The sequence below is a fragment of the Babylonia areolata genome, chromosome 26, assembly GCF_041734735.1.
Source record: "Babylonia areolata isolate BAREFJ2019XMU chromosome 26, ASM4173473v1, whole genome shotgun sequence".
NCBI lineage: Eukaryota > Metazoa > Mollusca > Gastropoda > Neogastropoda > Buccinidae > Babylonia > Babylonia areolata.
This window is the reverse complement of record NC_134901.1, coordinates 29,202,357-29,219,856: the sequence shown is the minus strand read 5'-3', so window position 1 is coordinate 29,219,856 and position 17,500 is coordinate 29,202,357. Positions and strand designations below refer to the sequence as shown.

At 39.9% G+C, this 17,500-nt stretch overlaps 1 protein-coding gene across 1 annotated transcript in view; it reads right to left on the bottom strand.

The window, feature by feature from the left end:
• The window catches only part of LOC143300836 (serine/threonine-protein kinase H1 homolog), a 15,734-nt gene extending 306 nt beyond the window's left edge, over window positions 1-15,428 (bottom strand). Inside the window, exons 1-2 of the mRNA XM_076614769.1 lie at window positions 14,363-15,428; window positions 1-6,372 (exon numbers count right to left, since the gene is read on the bottom strand). The exon at window positions 1-6,372 is cut by the window's left edge and continues 306 nt beyond it. Coding sequence (XP_076470884.1) covers window positions 5,995-6,372; window positions 14,363-15,286 — 1,302 coding nt within the window. The 5' untranslated portion in view covers window positions 15,287-15,428 and the 3' untranslated portion in view covers window positions 1-5,994. The remainder of the gene's footprint in view (window positions 6,373-14,362) is intronic.
• Between the last annotated feature and the right edge of the window lie 2,072 nt (window positions 15,429-17,500).

Genomic DNA, 17,500 nt, shown 5'->3' with positions numbered 1-17,500 from the left:
CAGTATAATGTGCAACGCCAGACTCCAGGAAACCGCATCCAGCATACCTTCTTTCATTCAGTTATTCATCCTTTTACACCTAACCTGAATGGATAACTTCCCTTCTTGTGGAAATCTGTCATGGAATTGAAACTACAAAGACCAAAAACACAAAAACAAAAAAAGAAGAAAAAAAAGAAAAATATTTAGCTATGAAAGTTTTAATTGTTTTTTTTTTGGGGTTGTTGTTTGTTTTACATATAAAAAACAAAAAATACAACAACATAAAAAAAGAAAAAAAGAATGAACTTTGTGAACCTTGCAAAGACTATCCACAGTCAATACCGTCTTCAGTGAGAAGAAAGCAGTACAGTTCCGATGGATGTCTGAAACAATATCTTATACTGAAATCAAAATGAAAATGTGCCAATTAAAATCTAAGCAACTGAAAACTGAGCAAGAATGGGGTGAGGAGGAAAGAGAGAGAGAGAGAGAGAGGGGGGGAGGGCCAGAAGAAACCTGTGCATTTTATCAACGAAACTCCTGTGCTTAGGTGAAAAAAAAAAAGCCAAGCCAAACTAACATTGATCTTCGGTGAAATAAAACAATAACTATAAGCAAACTGAACAATGAAGCAAGAGAGAAAATAAAATGCTGGTCCAAAGAAGAGAGAGAGAGAGAGCTGAAAAAAAAGAAGAAATGCATTTCGTGTATTCCTGTTTTGCACCCATACTTGTCCACTAATGGTCCGCAAAATGGCAACCTTCAACAAAATGACACACAAACACAAATCCTGCCTGACCAATAACCCTCTTTGAAGTAACAACTAACATGTTCTTGCCCTTGTTTTTGGTCAAAAGCATACACTTAATAAAGTACCCAAACTCAGAAACTGATTTAACTTTATGTATTCATACATTATACCTTTATACTTGTATTAATTTTTATACTTAAAAGTGTAGAATACTTCAACCTCATTAACAAAAATAAAAATTTGAACAAGAAAATTTTAAAGAGAGTTTACCAAAAAATAAGATAATTTTTTTTTTTAATTTAAATTATTAACAGCCAAATAAGTTGTAACTGTATCCCCCCCCCCCCCCCCCAAAAAAAAAGTTCCCTCAATTTCAGTGAATTGATTTTTCTTTCAGCTACAAATGACCAAAAGTAAATCTGACTTCTCCAAAGTTCAAATACAAGTGGGTAAATGGTTTTAACCAAAAAAAATCTTGAAATGGATATAACACCAAGGCATTATAAACTTTGACCTTTTCTGCACCGTACGCCCTCTAAACTGACCATAGTTTAAGGTAAAAGAAAACTGACAAGGTATTACAATTTTTAACACAACCTATTTCCATAACCTGTCACAATCATAATGGGCACATTACACAGCTACCAGCAACAGAGCATGAAGTAACAATAAATCAACATTAACTAACTGCTAACAAGGCAAAAATTTTCACTTGACTAGACAGCAAGGACAACATGACTAGCCTAAAACTTTAACAAAGTCAAAATGGACATTCACCTTTGAATTAAACAAGCAGCATTTCTCAAATAATCCCCACTTCATATGATTTATAACTTCTCTGAAAGTGATGCTGGACGGAATATAAGCTTATAATGGCCAATACTCATATCTGAGTATATATATCTATATATAAAAAAAGTTGTTTTGCCTCTCCAAGATACTTCTGATCATCACATTTTTTTTTGTTTTGTTTTGTTTTTTGTTTGCTTTTTATGGACGGAAGAAATCAGAGTCAGCACAACTCAGATCACAAATGGTATCACCCAGCTTCGTGGCACAATGATAAAAGAGAAAAAAAACAACAACAATAAAAAATAGTCAACTGTGTGAATTAGTTTATAAATCGGTCTTCTCACATCACAATCACCACAGTCAGCAGTTACATCTGACAATGAGAGTTCTTTCACACAAATTTACCAACAATGCAATCTCATTCTCATGTTCACCCAATGAAATGTCTGCAACAATATGCATCTAAAACTTTGAGAGAAAAAAAAAAAGAAAAGAAAAAGAAAGGAACAAACACCACCTGCTCCTTCAAATGAAGACACCAGCTGCATACATCTTCAAACTCACAAATGCATGCACAAACACATACATTACTTCTCTCAATCACCTTTAAAATAAGCAACACACATACATGCACACATGCAGACACACACACACCCAGAAACATGGAGATGCCTGAAAGCAAACTGAATGAAGTGGCCAACTGTACAAAACAAGAAAGACGAGAGAAGCAGCAATAAGTGGCAACCAAAGAGTTATGGCAATGACCATCAGCATAACCAGACCTGCATGCAGACAACCCACCAGGTGAAAACCATCCTCCACTCAGCACCAATTCTCAACAACTCACTGTGAAAGACTCTCCCTCATATCCAACCACTGCAAAACTCTACTGCAGATTCAACACTCCTTGTGCAGGTTTAAAAAAAAAAGTAAAAAAAAAAAAAAGAAGTAAAAAAAGAAGATTTTTCACGGTTGCATAGTGCACTGAATGTCATGACCTTCCATAGTAAACTGCATTATAAAATCACGTCTTTGTGTTGTCTTACCCGGTAAAAACTGTCAACAAACGCAAGTGCCAAAAGGAAGGCCAAAGTGTGATCAGGTACAAAATTTACAGTATTCAAACAACAGACACTTGCAAGTATACATGTACAATAAATACAGTATATTTATACATACATAATTATACAGTGACTGAATCTAAAATCTGTTTATACACATATAATATTTGTCATTCCATTCAGACTAAGTATCAATTACGTGGCACACAATGTACACAGAGAAAACAGGAACAGAGGAAATTGACGTATAAAAACAAGTAAAAAAATAAATTAAAAAACCCACAAAAAGAGACATGGCAAGAGAGATGGGCAGAGAAAAACCGAAGGGTAAAGGGGGCGGGGGGGGTGAGAGAGAAAGAGAGACTGAGGCAGACACAGAGAGAGTGACAGACAGAGAAAGAGAGAGAGAGAGAGAGAGAGAGGCCAGTGACTTAACTGGATGTTGTGTGGGCACATGGTGTCAAACCAAAAGCAGCCACAGTCAAGAACTGCTCCATACACACTGACACCGATACGATCTGACAAACACAACCACCCCCTCCCTCAGCCCATTCACTCTTTCCACCCGGCTCCCCTATATCCCTCCCTCCACCCCCACCCCCCTCCGCCACCCCTCCTGACCACCCAATGCAATAAATGACACCAAATCTGATGAGTTCTCGACCCGTGCCTTTCCAGTTAAAACAGATAATAAAAGTTATTAAACCAAAGCTGATCACCATCAATCAAAGCTTTATGACATTAGAAAGTCGGACTGACTGTCGGCACTAACCTGCAGTGTGATTCCAAACTACAGACCTAACTGTCAAAGTTTATGAACAATCCATTAAGGAAGACAGCTGCATTACCGAGTTCACAACAAAGACTTGTGGCCTCAATGCTGACTTGTGCATTATTCCAACAATATACTTCATCAAACCTTACCTATTCCCATTTCAATTAAGCTAGCTTCAAATCCTCTATAACAGAAGTTTACAGTCTGTCAACCTATCTCCCAGTCTGTTTATCTATGTTCTCATGAACATGTTTTTTTCCCCGGTTTCTTTTATTTTTTTAAATTTCTCTTTTTTTTCTTTTTTTTTAACCTTTCTTTCTGATATTGTATTTGCTCCCCACTTGAAACTATGCCTTTTAGAATGAAACTCAGCCCTTGCAAGGATAATTTTTGTATGTTTTCTACTGCTTTCCAAGTTCACTGCCTTGTAAAGTGTTAACCCATTAAAATTGAATTAAAATGTTTTAAAAAACACAAAAATATTTCCAGTCCTCTTTCATATCTTGAACATGTTCATGGAAACTGTTCACAGGTGATATTACTGGGGTGGGGAGGGGTGCAGGGGGTCTGGGGGGGGGGAGGGGGAAACAATGCGATGTTTCAGGACTTAGACAAATACTGCGAAAAGACTCAGCAAATCAGCTTCTTCATTTTCTCTTTCGGGGTCACCCCCCTACCCGCTCCCCAAACCAATTTAACAGGCCATCTCTTTAAAACAAGATAGTGAATACAACTACAATCTGTATTATTTCAATTTTCAGGATTTCATTATCAGCATGACAAAAGAGGAAAAACTTAATGCTTTAAATAAAATTTCACTGCAATAAAAAAAAAGATACCGACAGCCCTTAATACCTCACATTTTTAAAGACTATGATAGTTTCATGCTATCCCAGTACTGGAATAAAAACAAAATAAAAAAAATCAAGACATGATTTACAATTGGATTCAGAAATAGTCAAAGGTGTTTTTGCTTTTTTTAAAAACAGGAATAATTAAGGGGAACGTGTTATCAGTTTTAAATCAGTGAAATGAGAAAAATTAATATATATGCAATGCTTTATCACACATTCTAACACAAACTAGCCTCAAGGACACATGCACCAACAATTCCAGGCACAATGATACCAGCATTCACGTAAGGGCTTGCTGACCCTGTCTGCAGCAGTACTGGCACACTTTGGGGAGCTGGGGGTGGGGGGTGGTAGGGCCCTCCTCCCCTACCCTCACTGGCCCAGGCTATGGATCTCCATATTTTGCAAGAGGTCACGCGAAATGCCTTCTGGAGCAACAAAAAAACAAATCACATACTCACGAAACTTCACAAGGGGAAAAAAAGATTTGTCAGTTTGATAGAATTTCAAATGAAACAATTTCAGTAATAAATCGGTTTTCAAAATGGTTTTCAATACCTCAGTTTTTCTTTTTATGTTACTTCTATCATTATCGTTTGGATCATCTTTTTTTCCTCAGCATGTGAAACGGATTGGTTTGATGACGAAACAGGACACCCTCCTCAAGCGATCACTCTTATGTCTGTCCTGTCCGCTCCGTGGCTTTGACAACTTTGATCAGGACTGGCTGCTCCGCAGCGCCATCACCAGCAGTGTCACAACCTTTACCAACAGCAGTCCTATTATGTGCCTCGGTGACAACTACGAAGCACACAGCTGTTCCTCAGCCACAGCAGATCTTATCACAAGTCACGTCAGCAGCTTGACATCATCTTGTGTGAGCCAGCCTCTGGAGTTCCAGGAAAACAGCAGTCCAGGACTAAAATGGAGCAACGGCTGTGATCCTGACGTGTCTACAACTTTTGGCAACCAGTGGAAAGCAGTGTCAGTGGATCCCCACTCAGTGTGGAAATGGACATAGAGCAGCAGCAGTAGCTGTACAACACAACAGGCAGAGCAGACTGGTCATTTTGAAGGACGGAAGCAGAGGGTGCTGTCCATGACAGATAACTCAGGTGTATTACCATCTCTGTTCCCCCCTATTTCCATTCAATTCCATTAACATTCGTCAACTTCCACACCCAAATTTCCCTTGAATTTGGTTATACAACAGAAATTCCACAGTGCTTTTTAAATATATTTGACCAAATTTTGTTTTTTTTGTGCCCACTGTTGTTTTTTTTTTTTTAGTGTTTCATAAATTTACCAATAATCACAAGCAGATTAATCAGCAGAAAGAATATTTTCATTATAAATTTACAAGTTTCATTTACCAATGTTCTGCAGATTAAACAAGATTCATTATCACTTTTAGTTTATATGGACACTAAGAATCTCAAGAATATAACCATAACCTCAGCTATCATCCAGAAACCAAACAACTACTAAAAACAAACATATGCTGGGACAGCTACACTTAATAGTCAATATCACAATCATACAACCAGCAGAGATGGAGGTCAGGTCAGTTGTCGTTAAACTCAGACTGAGAAAGGACACCTCACAACCTGAGTGATACCAGCACTGTCTGCCTGCATTACTCCCCTTCACTGGACAACCAGGGGGGCATCACCCCCCAGCGTTGCTCTGCTCTGTCTTGCTCCTTGCTGTGGTGAGGGGGTGGGGTGGGGTGGGGTTGAGGTGGGTGGGTGGGGGATTGGGGGGGGGGGTGTCCACTGGCTATACATTGTACACGCTGTAGTGACTGTGCATGCTGCTCAATGACGCCAGCTCTGCCTGCACCTCGGGGTCCTTGTGCAGCTCCTCGATCTCCTCGGGCTGGACGCGCCGCCGGTCGGACCGCAGCGAGTGCCCCGAGCGGTTGGACTTGTTGCTCTTTGTGGACTTGGCGGACTTTGTGCTGTTGCCACGGGTGGACTGACGCTGCAGCAGGTTGTGGGAGATGGTGCGGTGCAGGTTCTTTTGGGAGGCGGACGAGGCCCCTGAGGACAGCCAGGGGTGCTGCATGGCTTTGGCCGCTGTCAGCCGCTCCCCGGGGTCCACCACCAGGGTCTTGTCGATGAAGTCCTTGGCCAGGGATGTCACGTCCTTCCAGTGCTGCAACATTGTATTGTATTGTATTGTACTGTATTACTGTATTCTACTGTACTGCATTCCTTCCAGTGCTGCAACATTGTATTGTATTGTATTGTACTGTATTACTGTATTCTACTGTACTGCATTCCTTCCAGTGCTGCAACATTGTGTTGTGTTGTGTTGTATTGTGTTGTACTGTATTGTTTTGTGTTAACCCCGAAAATGGAGTATGGCTACCTACATGGCGGGGTAAAAATGGTCATACATGTAAAAGCCCACTTGTGTACATAGTATACGAGTGAACGTGGGAGTTGCAGCCCATGAACAAAGAAGAAGAAGAGTATTGTATTTAACTGTATTGTATTGTATTACTCTTTTCTTGTCACAACAGATTTCTCTGTGTGAAATTCGGGCTGCTCTCCCCCAGGGAGAATGCGTCGCTAAACTGAGAGCGCCACCCATTTTTTTGGTTATCTTTTCTGCCTGCAATTTTGTTTGTTTTCCTGTCTATGTGGGTTTTCCTACAGAATTTTGTCAGGGACAACCCTTTTGTTATCATAGGCTCTTTAACGTGCGCTAAGTGCATGCTGCACTCAGGACTTCGGTTTACTGTCTCATCTGAATGACTAGCGTCCAGACCACCACTCAACTTCTAGTGAAGGGGAAGAAAATACTGGCCACTGTATGATTCGAACCAGTGCGCTCAGATTCTCTCGCCTCCTAAGCAGACACGTTACCTCTAGGCCATCTCTCCTGTACATGACTACCGGGTACCTGTCACTTCTGTCGTTATGGAACAGAGAGAGGCAGGGAGAGGGGAAGAGATGCACAGAGAGTGCCTGTCATTTCTATCATCATGGAACAGAGAGAGGCAGGGAGAGGGGAAGAGATGCACAGAGAGTGCCTGTCATTTCTATCATCATGGAACAGAGAGGAGGGAGAGGGGAAGAGATGCACAGAGAGTGCCTGTCATTTCTATCATCATGGAACAGAGAGGAGGGAGAGGGGAAGAGATGCACAGAGAGTGCCTGTCATTTCTGTCACCATGGAACAGAGAGAGGCAGGGAGAGGGGAAGAGGTGCACAGAGAGTGCCTGTCATTTCTGTCACCATGGAACAGAGAGAGGCAGGGAGAGGGGAAGAGATGCACAGAGAGTGCCTGTCATTTCTGTCATCATGGAACAGAGAGAGGCAGGGAGAGGGGAAGAGATGCACGGAGAGTGCCTGTCACTTCCATCGTCATAGAACAGAGAGGGGGTGAGGGGGGGGGGGGGGGGGGGAGATGAGTACAGGGTGCCTGTCATTTCTGTCATCATGGAACAGACAGAGGGAGTGAAGGAGAAGAGAGAGAGAGAGAAAAAGAGGGAGGGGAGAGACAGAGAGGGAGACCGACAAGGAAAGAGACAGACAGACAGACAGAGACAGTGCACATTAAAGGATGAAAATCACCGTTTTCCCAAACTACTAGGTCAACATGAACTGGTGCCTTGATGTGCAGACACATCCAGAAAATAGTTTGGAACACAAAATTTAGTCTTTAGTGCATTACGGAAACACAGACATACCAAGCATACCAACCCTGAAAACAAGCATGGTAATCTTGAAGGTGGGGACAAAAGGTCATCCGTGTAGAAACCCACTTGTACTGTATGTGTGACGGTAAACATGTGAGCAGCAGCACAGGTACACACAAAGAAAGAACAAACACCCAAACTACAGAAGTGTCAGCATCCCCTGTGTCATGTCATATCATCCACAGTTCAGAGTTCAAGGTGCAGCAACAGATTTTTTGGTAAACATACATCACTACATGTATCTAACATGTACACTTTGAACCAGCCAGTCTCAGAGCCATCTCAAAGACAGCATAAATCATTCATGTAAAAAAAAAAATTTTTTTAAATGAAATATACCTCTAATTTCAATATGTTTTGAAAAAACAAAAACAAACAAGAGAGGCAAGGCCTTCAAGACTCACTTGTGATACACTTAAAAAAAAAAAAATCTAATCGTTAAAATGTGTTCTGTATTTGTTATTATAAAGCTTCAGGTTAAAAAAAAAAAAAAAAAGAAGAAAAAAAGTCCTAACCAGATTCGAACCCCACGTGTTTGGGTGAGAAGAAACTGTCTTACCCATTACACTATCGTGGCTCCTTAACTGATGTTCTAAAATTTAATATTTAAACATACTTTTTTTTATAGGGTGATAATTGATTGCGGTATTTGCAGTGAGAATGCTGTTTAAATCATATTATTCAGGTGTATCTTGGGCATTCAAAAAATCTTAAAGGGCAATAAAAAATTCTTTTTCAGTCCGTGGTAAAGGAGATGTGGCTATCCCTGCAATCACACTGCAACATTTAGCCGTTTTCTCTAGATCTAGATTGATGCACAAGTTTAGTTACACCCGCCGGGAATGTAGTACGACAGGGTCGATCGATTCAATTTCTTTTATGTTCATTCTAGTTTTGTAGTTTTAAAGTTCGTATGAAAATTGAGTATTTTGTTAAACTAATAACATATAGAGCCAAGTACTTCTAAACGTCGTATGAAGTGAAAAGGACTTCATTTTGAGAAAAGTCAAAGACTGGAAATTTTTTCGTTTCATCAATTCAAGGGTATTAACTCGCATGGTTTACTATTTTTAACTGTGAATTCCGACTGCTTCTGTGGATATTTTTATGGCAGTTTGGGGCATAATCCAGTAAGTGATGAGGCTTTCACAAATCTTTCTCTGAATAAATATTTAACAGTCTCCTTCTCATACTTTCCATCACATGTTATCATGTATCGTGTATTGTCGATTGAATATAGAAGAATATTAGAAGAAAGATTTTTACAGTCTTGCATAAATCTGTTCAGATGTGACTAATTTTAACTGATAACAGAGTGTGAGTGAGTGAGCTTTATGAGTTGAGCAAATGTCACAGTTGTCAATTTGAAAAGATCTAAAGACAGAAAATGTCCTTTGACTCTTTGGAATCCATGATATTTGTCCAGTTGGTGTAATTTTGTGTTGCTTAACAACCTTAGATTTAAGACAATAATCCAAGGTGAAATGCATTGTACAAATGTTTGAATCCCCCTCCTCCCCAAAAAGTTGTTTTTTTAAAAGTTACACTTACTTTGATCATGTAAGAAGAGAAAAAGGTGTGTGTGTGTGTGTGTGTGTGTGTGTGTGTGTGTATGATTTAGTAAATTGCCAGACACAAGTCTGCAGTTATACAAGATACGGTTGAAGAAGAATGGTAATTTTATATTAAACATCTTATCGTGAAGAATGGTAATTTTATATTAAACATCTTATTGTGAAGAATGGTAATTTTGTATTAAGTATCTTATCATGAATACTGTGATTTAACTCATGAATTGTGTGATTGGGTTGATTCTTTCTTCAAGTCACCCATTAGGTCACTTATCAATTATGTGTCAACAGGAGAACACATAACTTTGCGATTTGCGCTATAAAAAAAAAAATAAAAGAAAGAGTCTCATTTCCCTTCACCAACATGAAATAGAACTCATTCATCCTTGTCCATCTTTTATAATGGATGAAAAACTAAAGAAATGAAACAAAATGTCATGTCAAGCTTCCCACATCAGCTTCTTGTCTACAAGACATCACATCACAAAAATACAAAGTGAACGGGGCTTTCTCAGAACCATACAGTCTGCTACATGTCTCAAGCTATAAATCCAATGATACATCTTAAGAAAGAACACTACACAAACGTCTCACTTCACAAACCTTATCTATTCATTTCATAGCATACAAGCTTGCTGCATGGCACGCAACCCCCTCACCAAACCCCCTTTTGTCACTTCCTCCTGTCTGTATCTGATTTTTACAAAATCGATTTCAGTTTATGTGTACTATTTACTTTAAAGCTAAAATGTTCCCACAGCACTATACAACCATGGGGTCAGTCCAGGGCTTGGCACACAGAAAGGCGAACCCAATCCTTTTCTTCCACCGTTTTAATCTTTCCCGTCCGAAGTCAGCGACCCTTTTACACCTGGGTGGAGTGAGGAAAATAGGAGGAAAGTGCTTCCCCCCCCCCCCCCCCCCCCCAGGACACAAAACCATGTCAGGCCCTTGAACCCTGAGCACTGGTAACTACTGAATCAGAAGCTACAACAACGTTTCTGAAAAACGTTTTGTTTTTCTCCACATGCCAGGAAACTTTTTTCTTTCTCGTTTTCATGAATAAAAGTCAAGAACAAAGCAAGAAAGATATATTCTATATATATATATATGGAGGCTAGAACCTGAAACTTGAAAACAAGAAATGTTTTGTTTTTTTTTAATGCAGTTACTTTTCAAATCACTAGTATGCCTCATGTAAAAGCCAGTCTCCATAGATACAAATGAATACCAAATACATAATATCAACCATCAAGTGCTGATTTTTTTCCGCCAGGAACCCACAGGTCTCCAGAGATGTTGCACAATGATGGCAAACTATATTCGACACAGTTCTAAGCATGTTTTAAAATTCTGTAGCTCAAGACAGAAAGAACCCTTCTGTTTTCAGTACCAGTATAAATCATAAATCAGACATTACAACAGCAGTCTAGAACAAAACACTTGTACCATAGATCAAAGCTGCTGTAGCATAGATATATAACAAAAACACAATACATTACTGGATGATGTGAAGAGGAGGGAGTGAGGGTGGAGAGAGGGGAAAAAGGAAAGGAGACAGTTACTTTTTGAAACTCTCCGGACAAATAATCAAATCTTCCAGTCCTGTGTCTGGAGTTCTCCTGCCACTGTTCAACTTCACCAAGACTTTTTCAGAAGTGGTCCATATACCAAGCTGGCATTCCTCAGGTGAATGTTACCACTTGCTCTGTCAAGAAAAAACTGGCGCCAGAGACAGATGTTGCTGTTCAAAACAGTCAACTGAGTTGCCGCCCATAAATGAATAATAATAATATACATACAATATATACATATTTTTTTTATCTGGGCAATTGTAAATCAGGAATCTTATTTCCTCCCCCCCCCCCTTTTTTTTTCAAAATAAAAAATAATTCAAATCAAAATTTTTATATATGATCTACTCAAAAGAAACTCTCCAATAAGTTGAATAACATTAATGACTTTTTCAACAAATGTCGCCCACCTACCACCCCTCCTTATGTACCTTTTTTCAACCCCTCTCCTCCCATCCCAAGCCCCCCTTGCCCCCCAAAAAAAACAAAAACAAAAACAAACAAATAAAACCCAATGCCAAGTCCAAAACAACACACGCACACAAGCCACTGGAACACTCCAAATCAAATTAAGTGCACATGCACAAAATAGGACCCTATAATCTGTAAATAGAAACAGATGCAGCCATCTATGCCTACACTCGGTTCAATGACCTGAAGTGTAAACAGGTTTCTGTGCCCCTGCCTGTCTTTGTCCAATGGTGTTTGGTAGTTTGTGCCCCATCTCCGCACATGTATTCATTCTATTTTTAGACTAATTCAAAAGCTCCAGAAAGCTACATGAATATACACTCTAACAGTGTACAAACTCATGACACAACAGCAGTTAGCTTTTTTTCAGTAGATTTATGGGGTTGCTAAGCAGGTGATTCACTGGAGAGGCCAAAATAACAAGTGCATTAACTTTATATAAAAAAGAAGAAAAAATGCATTATAAAATAAAAGATTATGCTAATAATCAACATCAGTTTAACTTCTCCCCTTTGCGTAACACATAATTCATTTAACTTTCTAATTATACAGTCCATGCTGTTACAGTATATTCTGATCAAACAAAAATATGATAAGTCTTCAAAAAAAGAGAAAACTGAAAAGAAACTACTGAAAAAGAATAAAAATCAATGATTCAATTTAAACACACTCACACTGTAAAAACTGTTGTTCCCCATTTACTGGAGCAGTTTCCAAAATCACAGTCTTAAGTAAATACTACACTTCTAACTCCTGCATGTAATCTTTTCTTCTTCTTTTTTTAAGTTTGACTTTCCTGATACTGAGACTCTCCAGTTTTTGTGTAAGTACTGTTTCTTGCATTCATGTCTGTCATCTTTTGCATTTGGCAACTGGAGAATAATAGGTCAGCAAACTAGTTATTCAAGTCCTTGCAGTAAGATCGAACATCATCCTTCCCCTCAGTTGCAATCACAGTAGTACAAGATCTGTAAGTAATCTATCTTCCAGAGGACCTAGAGAAATTCTGAGCATTTCTGGTTTGGGACTTGCAAGACTTTTGAGTTCTTTTTCCCAAGGTAAGTTAGAAATAATGCGCTGTGGCAGAATGGGTATGTGTGCATCTTTAAACTGTCTACATTTTTTTTATTGTTATCATTATTTCTAGTTTTAACCTTTTATATATCTGATAATTATATTATTTGGTTTACTTAATTACACAATCTCTTTTAACTGTCCTCTCTAGGTCAGTTTCAAATATGCATTAAATATAAATATAAATAAATTATACATGTTTCTGTGGGGATGTTTGAGTGAATTAAATTTGTGGTTCAAGAATATGCACTATAGCTAGATGTCTTAATAAATTATAAATAAAATCAGTAAAGCATTTCACTTCTGATCCAGTGTCAGCGTTTGATCCCCTGTTTCAGCCTAGTTTTGTGTCCTTAGAAAGGCACTTCAGTGTGATTTTCCTCACTCCACCCAAGTGTCTATAGGTATCTGACTTGGTTGGGGAGGGTTTAAATGGCGGAAGGAGAGGATTGGGCCCTGCCTTCCTGTGCCGAGCTCTAGATACAGTGGATATGAAATCAATTCACTGTCCTGATGGCCATACCCTTTAGGGTAGAAATAATTCTGAGAACAAGTAATCTATCAAAAAAAAGAAGAAAAAAAAAGTTCTCACTGCTCCTTTTAAAATTCTTCTTCAAGTTCACAATTCTGTTTTTATTTTCTGGCAGAAACCACATAATCACAAACACAGTACTTATTATAAACCAAAGAATTTAAGGCAATCTAGTAAGAGGAAAAATGACACAATATATTTTCCTTTAAAAAAAATCAAATGAAAATTTCATTTTCTTCACTTTCTTACTGTTCATTTTATTTCATTTCACAAACAAATTTCGAATGCCATCTTCATCAACCAGACATAAATTGGGACATGTATGCGAGCATGCAAACTTGTGTGCATAATGTGTGTACACGTATGAGCTGTGACAGGAAGCAAGAGAGAAAGAGACTGAATTAGGTAGAGAGGAATAGAGGTGCAGCTACTAGATTTGCGTCACTATATACTATCCATAATATAATATTGTCTGCCTACAAACAAAAAAACTGAATTTGTGTGATGGCCTATAACTGTAGCACTTATTCATAAATATAACACATCCATCACAAAAATGGTGAATAAGCTTTTAAGCTGATGAAAAATCGGGAAACTGGTACTTCTGATATTACATGTAATGCATTGTATTTTTTTAAAGCACATAAGTTTGCAGCACCCATACTTTCTTAAACTACAATAACAAGTTTGCTTGAAAAATTAACACCTTACTCTGTGACTGACAAGTAACAATGAATAAGACAAAATTATATAAAAACGCAATGGTAAAATTCTAACAACAAAACACATGTGTATATAAACATGCACACTCTAGATATATCAAACTACAAGGGGACAGAATAAGGCCCATTGTTTCAAGGAGTCAAAGTTTGCTGACTAGTCCATACACACTAAACCAAATTTGCAGAAAAAAAAAGAAAAAAAAAAGCAGATGCCAGACCTTCATAGTTCACATTACAAAACATCTATACTTATGTGTCCATAGGTGTTTTAACAAACATGCTAACAGACTTGTTTGTTTACAAACGGACATTGTGTGTTTCACTCTTCATGTGTTTCTGCAAATGTGATTGTTTTCAAACATCTGTGTGCATGTGATTGTGAGTGAACACTGCTGACACACAATGACATACATTTGCAAACAATAAAACATATCACAAATCAGTATATCAATGAACTAACACTCATCTCAAAGAAATAAAAATATATACTTTACCTCTCCAGCATAACTGTACTTGGCTTTGAGGATAATCCTATACAAACGGGTTCGATTTTCATCATCAAAAGGCATTGTTCCACTCAGCAAAATGTAAGTGATCACCCCTATTGCCCACATATCCACCTGCACTGAGTAGGTTTTTCTGGCCAGAATTTCAGGGGCAATATATTCAGGTGTTCCACAGGTAGTTCTCATGCAATTATCTGGGCCACTCATCATATGGCTCAGTCCGAAATCTGTGATCATGATCTTGGAGTCGTGACCAGGGTGATAATACAGCAAGTTTTCTGGCTTCAGATCTCTGTGGGCGATGCCCAGGCCATGCAGGTAATCCACACCCTCCAGCACCATTCTTAACACTCGCACTGCATCGCGCTCCGTGAAGCTTCCTTTAGCGATGATGCGGTCGAAAAGTTCTCCGCCAGTAGCAAGTTCCATAACCATGTATACCTTTTCAGGCGTTTCAAACACTTCCACTAGCTGGATTATGAAACGATGCCGAACTCGCCGTAGAACGTTCAGCTCGGCTTCGAAAACTTCTTTGCCCTGAATGCGGTCGATCATTTTGATGGCGTAAGGTTGCTTGGTCATGCGGTGTTCCACTCTCACAACACGGCTGAAACTTCCGCGCCCGATCAGCGCTTTGATGTCGTACTTAGCCGTGACCCGGGGGTCAAACTTATCACGGTATTTTTTCACCTTTTTATTTGCCCGTGGGCCCTGTCCGGTGTTGTGACCGTCCTGTGGATAGTTTTTCCCACCTGCACCCCCACTGCCACCTTCACGCGTTCGATTGGTTGTCTGTTTGGAGTATTCTCCTCGAGAGGCTTTCCCCGTCTTGGCATCATGGCCATAAATTGTTTGCACAAGGTGCGCGTTGGGCGGTGATTCTGGAACCAACTTGCTACTCACGCAGCCCATAGCAGCTCGAAACTCTTCTTCGTTGTCGTGGTCATCCCCTCGCCACGACAAGAAGGAACGAAAATAAAGCGGTGAGGTGATGACAACACAAAGCAAGCACCTTACTCCTTCGGCTGAGAGCTTTCCACCATTCTGAAGCCACTGTAGACTTTATTGCAGAGTTAAAACACAACTAGGTTTCGACTCTACGCGGCAGAAAATAGTGCGTGGTACCAACTGTTTTTGCTTACATATCCAACTTCGTCTTTGATAACAAAACCAATGATTTGTATTTTCTTGCATTCTTTTCGCATAAAAGATAGAGATGTTGCTTTTCATACGATAACAGAAGCGAACTGAACTGAAGTACCCCGTTAAAAAAAAAGTTTAAAAAAAAGAAAAAAAATTCTCAGCTTCGCAGACTGAACGACTGAGGTCGCGGATTAATCTATCGTAAACTGACAAGCACTCCTTTGTGGCACGGTCATTCCAATCACGTGATTTAGGCATGACGTCACATGTTGTTATAACAACAAAATCTTTTGACTCCAGAGTCGAGGTGTGCTCACAGTTTCCGAGGTCGGGTTAAACGGGGTCAGCATGACGTTTCCGAAACCGACGTTTCCTTGATAAAGAGTAACAAAACTGCTGCGCCACAAGAACGGATCGAAGGAAGTATCGTTACGGGAGAAGAGCATTATTCATTAACGCAGCTAAAAGTTTCTACAAGCGCTTTCGAATGCGCATTGGTTTAGCCGAAAAGGGAAATTTCGCACTGAGCCCTTGCAGCAGTTCACTGGCGAGTTTCTGACCAGTTTATTACATACTGAGAGCAAGTCAAGAGAACCCGATGATGGTTATCTATATTGGTTTTGAGTGATCCCGGCCGCACAGTGGCGCAATCGATGTTCACACTTTTTCACAGAGTTGGAGGAAGCGGGGGAGGTGGTGGGGCTGAGGGGTGCTAGGATTATATCCCCATCAGTTTCTACCCTGCCCGGCCCACTCCACTCCTTTTTTTTCGTTTAATTTTTTTTTAAATAATCTATTTGTTCAATTTATTTATTTATCCATTTATTTATTCATTTTATGAGAAGTTAAACCAAATATCGGTAAAGAAAGTTGCCGCGGAGGCAGCGGATATTCTGACCAAACAACAACAGTAACTTTCACTATTCAGCCGTCATCATGTTACAGTACACTCATCTGAGCCCGCGGCCAATTTCTATGCCACTGACCCCGGCGGTGAACTCCCGGCCGGGCCATTCAGCGGCGTCATTTTCACTCGGAGTCATCTCAGCCGGCCGGGCAGATTGAACACAGCAGCGCGGACGGATATGCGGGGAACACACACACACACACACACACACACTGACACACACACACGTGACACCAGAGTCCGAATCATATTAATTTTGTCTACAAAGGTCCGTCAGTCTTTGCCGGAAAAAACACAGGTTGAGAAAGGTTACACCCAGATTTCAGTAATCACGTGTGATAATGCAGTTTTCATTTCTTGAACTTTGGTCTCGCTTTCTCTCTTCAAGTTATTTTGTGTCAGTTTGTTTTGACAGCTTGTAGTTCGCGGCTGTTTGGACTCATTTTTGTTTGCTCCTGAGATGACTTCACGTACTGTAAAAGTCATATAAATGGATAGAAATATGCCAAAAATCACACCAGCATGGCCGACGTTTATTTATTGTTCTAAAGGAAAAACGAAATATTGTCATCTGTCTCTCTTCTCAGAGTCCATGATTTCCCGGGCTTTTACAGTATACACTGACTCAGCTTTGATCTTAGTTCTCAGTGTTGTCACTTAAAGTACGTTTTGTTCCACTGCAGTGGAATCAAGCTAGTGTTCTTGGGAGGACATGCGCGATGCTTGCCGGCCGTGGGCGTGACCGTAAGAATTTCAGTCTCAGGTTCCTAGACTATTCAGTTCGATCCCCGATGTTAGCTCCGGCTCGGTTAGTGGCCGGGATGTTTTACTGAGGGTCACACTGAAGATGTTTGGATGGAGCTTTTTGTTTTTCAGTCGACTGATCCCCCCAGGTCACCGCGAAGCTAGAATCCAGCTGGAGGGATGCAGAAAGGACAGCCCAGAGTCGAGATCCGTGGAGAAACCTCGTTGATGGCCTATGCTCCACAGAGAGCGAAGGCCGGGCCTAAGTAAGTAAGTAGCAGGTTCGAACCCGCGCATCCATGGTGGGTGGTCGCCATTTCAGCGGGACTGAA